The sequence below is a fragment of the Aplidium turbinatum genome, chromosome 1 (assembly GCF_918807975.1).
Source record: "Aplidium turbinatum chromosome 1, kaAplTurb1.1, whole genome shotgun sequence".
NCBI lineage: Eukaryota > Metazoa > Chordata > Ascidiacea > Aplousobranchia > Polyclinidae > Aplidium > Aplidium turbinatum.
The window spans coordinates 31,966,662-31,971,598 of record NC_137472.1 but is presented as its reverse complement, the minus strand read 5'-3'; the positions used below and the strand labels follow the sequence as shown (position 1 = coordinate 31,971,598).

The window sequence follows — 4,937 nt, the reverse complement described above, 5'->3', positions numbered from 1 at the left end:
ACCAGTGCATTATGACGCCATTGCTACTGCAAGTATTACAACTTTTCATTGATTTTCTAAATGCTCTGAAAGGTTTACTCAAGTAAGTGAACACAAAACAATATGCACAAACCAACGATTGCATTCACTGGAAATTCTCGATTGTCAACATTTACATTTTCTGCACTAGATGGCGCAACATGTGTTTTAAGTAGCCCACCACTCCCCATTAAACTTATTGTATTCAACAAAGTAAAAAACGAAAAGAAAAAGTGGCTTTACTGGGAGTATTCTTGCATTCCATTCATCCACTAGTATTGAAGAGTAATTACGATATTCCAATTATTCTTGTGACGTCATCATGACGTCACATCCAGAATTTTTTACCAAAATGTTCTCACAAAGCTACAGATTGCGATATTTAAAAAAACAAATCAGAAATCAGTATGGAAGTATTAGAAAAGATGATTATAGTTTATTTCCGTTAGGGGGCGCTAGACACAAATTTCAAATGCCCCCATTCCATTTGCTCAAAGCCGATTGAAGAGGATTTTGGATATGATGATCTACATAAAATTGCGCTTCTTTTGGTACCAAATTTGTTAAGTTACGAATTTTTTCCGGGTCAAACCGTAATATGACTACACTAGTAGTAATTCATGTTCCAGAGAAAGCCATGCGATCAGCTGCTGTTGGCTGCTTTTCGCTTTCGGCATTCTTTAAGTCCGTTTAAATGATGTAAATCTCTTTAACTCAGTATTTTATTTTTGAAATACCACTTGTAATAGCCATTTTTGTTGCCCCTTAACCATAAATTTACGGGGGGCGCCGCCCCTCGCCCGGAAGTCGGCGCGTATGGCTGCGTTTGTAGGTTGCATCTACTGTACCGTGATGTAAACACACCATGAGCAACACCACTGCAATTGGATAATCATTTTCTGAAATAATCATTTTAATTACGTAACGTAAATTAGCATCAGAACATGGCGGAAAGAACTGAAACTTGTCAAACGAAAGCTCTTGAAAGCGTTAAAGTCACGTGTAACTAATGTAGGGCTTCAACCGAGTTAAGAGTGACAGCATTTTGGCGTTTTGTATTGGCTTCACCTTGCTACAAAACGTTAGGTACAGTTCATCGAGGTGACATAGATTTTTAAAAGATTTGTTTGCATTGTTCTCTGCTGTGCAAACATAAAGGTAGAACGTAATAGCAAATCCCACTGCCGCCACTGAGAGAATAATCGATAAATCAACGAAACCAGAAAGTTGTTCACTTAACATAACACTTGTAAAATTGGCCGATAGTTTTCGATAGATTTTTGAAAACCAATGCTTTCTTTATGTACACTTGGTAATCCCAATGACGCCGCAAGCCAATCTGCCGCCTGCGTGGCCAGTTGTCTTGCTATCTGCGTGACCGCCCAATCCCAGATCATCTTCATCCGCGTGGACCACCACAGCTCTTCCCACAACGGAGTTCGGTCCAGTTAGAGTAGTTAGTTTGTCAGAGATATTAACCTCAGCTTTCCCATCGGCACCAGCAGTGATATTGCCCAAATCTCCAAAGTGGCGTTTTGTTTCTGCATCTGTAGGGGAACCATGGTCGACTTTCATCGGGTTGAAGTGGCCTCCAGTGCTGGTACAGCCGTTTGTATGATCACCAAACTCGTGGATATGAAATCCATGCAGACCTGGCTTCAAGTTGGTAAGTGTTCCGGTGATCTTACACGGCTGGGCATCTCCAGCTTGAGAAAACATAATTGTGCCACTTCCCTCTTTTCCTACCAGTACACATACTGCTTCAACCACCATTTTCTGTTAAGTTAATTACTTATTGCTTCTGAAAAACAACATGAAACTAGTTTAGATAAAGCAGTAAATTCAGTAAAATTAATTGCACAAGCTGATATAACCAAACAATGAATTCTGATTATTGATTAATATTGATATATTTACTTAGACATAACGAGTTTAGTAGTGGTGCTAGCTACAGATAATACCACCAAGTACCAATGCATCTCATGGACCTATATATCAGTGCATTACACTAGGATTGGGCTTGTGATTATGACATTGACAACGTTTCTTTCTGTTGCTTTCACTTGCCTTTTTTGTTCCGGGTACTTCAATGACGAAAACTAAAAAGCTAAAACATGATTGAAAATAAAGCTTAAATATTCTAGGGATAAGAACATAACACGTTTTCTCATCACCAAGTACACTACATCATCAAGGTAGAAAACCAAAGGATTTTAAAGATGGAAGACAAACACCGATGTAGATTATTCAATTATTCATATGTAAGAATTATGGGTACTTTTTGATCGGTAGCAAGAAAATAGCAATATTACCCCATAAAACAGATTTTATTCTTTCAGCAGCGTTTCAACCTCCACCACAATATAAAAATCTAAGAAAATGCGTTGCAAAAAAGTGCAAACAACTTAACTACAAGGTACAACTGTTCCAAATTTTGTTTCCTTTTTGCCAAACTTCTCTTATGGTTGTTTCTTTCAACAACTTTGGATTTTCTGGTAAATTCAAAGGAATACCATCTTCTGAGCAAGGCACATTTAGTACCACAACATCAGCTTGATATCCTTCTTCTAGTTGGCCTTTCGATAACTCAACTCCATCTGCAAACGCTGAACCTGTGGTGTATAGATTTACAGCTTCTTTAAAGGTTAAACATTCATTTTCGCCATATGGGACTCCATCTGGAGAAAGTCTATAAATTGCATCATAGATTCCTGTTAATGGATTTACTGTTTCTACAGGAGCATCACTACTGCCACCACAAACTATGCCTCGATCCAGTAGTGTTTTCCAAGGGTAAGTGCATGATTTAAGCTCTTCGGGCAAATTGGCTTTTAGCCATGAAGCATCTGTACGAACCATAGAAGGCTGAATGGTGGGGACCACACCACACTTCAGTATTCTATCTAACAGGTCATGTCTCAAAATTTGACAATGTACGAACAGTGGACGTTTCACTGGCGAAACTTTGCAATATTCCAGCAAATTCAGTGCAACTTCTGCAGCTTTATCTCCAATTACATGAATTTCAATCCTGAAGCCTGCATTGTTTATATTAGATATCAAATCTTGAAACTGTTTTTCTGTTTTTTGAAAAACACCATAGTTAGCTGAGCCATCAGTATTTTTTCGAAGATAAGGTACAGACAATGCAGCAGTTTCAATTCGAAGTGCACCATCTATGAACACTTTGACAAAATCACAAGTAAGGTTAGGATATGTTTCTCCAGAATGACTGGGAAAGTTAGATGTTTGAAAATTATTGGGATAAGGAGAGCAGTAGCAGTGAATAGGCAGTGCACCAGACTTACCAAGATCAACATAGTTGTCCCAATATTGATCATCACAAGTGTGAACACTGGTTATGCCAAGTTGTAAGCAGTGTTGCAAACCAGAAAGAATGTGCTCTTTCTTTTGCTTGCTTGAAAAATCTGGCATAATAGCTGAAACTAAATGAATACCTCCATCTTCATACAAAAAACCATTTGCTTCATTAGCTTTAGGATGCTCTTTTGGGTATCTACCTATAACTCCATTTTTTGGATTTTCAGTGTTGTTTGCTATGCCTACCATTGATAATACACGTCCATTTACTAGATATGTATGTGTGCAAATTCGAATCAAAACAACCGGATTGTCAGGTATTATAGAATCTATGTCCTCACATGTTGGTGTTCTATCCATAATCTCTTCATCGAATCCAAAACAAATCAACCATTCATTACAAGCTAAATTCTTCGCTTTTATTTTCAAACGGTTCTTAAGCTCATCAACTGTAGTAGGCATACCAAGATTGGCATCACCAGAATATTTTCCAAGATCAGAAATATGCAAGTGGCAATCATGAAAGCCTGGAAAAACCCATCGTTGTTGCATATCAATTGTAAGACCAATATCATGTTCATTGAAGGAAGGGTCACCGATACCACATTTTAAGATTTTTCCTGAAACTTGGTTAAAGATCATCCATGAATACAGATTACCACACTTTCTCCAAATCCGTGCATTGTGAAACAATATTGCACTCATTTTAATTAGTTATGCTGTTTATTTATTGTCTTGCAAGTTAGCTGCAACCTTACATCTGCTTTAAAATATATGTATTCAGACTAGGCAATGCATAGATATATCATATATATATCAACAACTTGTAAGACTACTTCAAAAGCAGGTTTTAACTCGGATTGTTAGTGCGTATGGACTATGGGTAATAATCCACTTCTGTCAAACTTACTGGTGTGTCAAAATACGGTAGGCTACCATGCTATATTTCTTGTAATGTGTGTGACTGTGGCTGTGTGCACTTCACTTGTTTCCGCAAATATATATGCTGCTGTGTTAAACGTTTGCAGCATTAAGCTTCTGCAGATGCAATCTAGTTCGCACCCTGAAAAGATCAAGAGAAAAAAATTTAAAAAAAGTTAAAGTCGCTGATTGTAGTTTCCGCAAACAAACAAAAACTCTTAGAATCGTTACCGAAAATTTTAAAATGTTTGCGGAAACTGCAGAAAAACGGTTCTATTTTTTTCACTCGATCTTTTCAGTTTGTTTGTTTGCGAAAACTCCGATCAAGGTCATTCCAGCCCAACTCAACCAGTGCTTCCATGGGTACCGTCTCAGATTTTGCTCAAAATTGCACCAAATGTACCCCTATGGGAGCAATGAAAAATCCCCAAGTTTCAGATGAAAATTCCAAGCAGCTTAGATTTTACGGTCATTTAAACTTTAAGGGCCTCATCCCTTTTTCGTAACAGTGGACCGCCGCGTTCATTTTCAATGGTTTTTGAAGGCACATATCTTCATTTCTATGCATGCAATATGCCTGAAAATTGGTATTATGGGTATTTCTGGGCTGCTCTTTCAGAATCTGCTGTTATAATTGGACTAGGATGTGTTGATAAAAAGTTACAGGCATCTCAAAA

At 37.8% G+C, this 4,937-nt stretch overlaps 2 protein-coding genes across 2 annotated transcripts; both read right to left on the bottom strand.

Moving 5' to 3' along the window:
- Positions 1–204: 204 nt before the first annotated feature.
- Positions 205–1,815, bottom strand: LOC145774855 (uncharacterized). The gene has a single exon (XM_082586191.1). The coding sequence runs from the start codon at positions 1,789–1,791 to the stop codon at positions 1,318–1,320; it is 474 nt and encodes a 157-aa protein (XP_082442317.1). The 5' UTR covers positions 1,792–1,815; the 3' UTR covers positions 205–1,317.
- Positions 1,816–1,825: 10 nt separating this feature from the next.
- LOC145774847 (putative amidohydrolase YtcJ) lies at positions 1,826–4,044 on the bottom strand. Its single transcript, XM_082586180.1, has one exon. It carries the CDS (start codon positions 4,042–4,044, stop codon positions 2,428–2,430), a length of 1,617 nt encoding a protein of 538 aa, XP_082442306.1. The 3' UTR covers positions 1,826–2,427.
- Between the last annotated feature and the right edge of the window lie 893 nt (positions 4,045–4,937).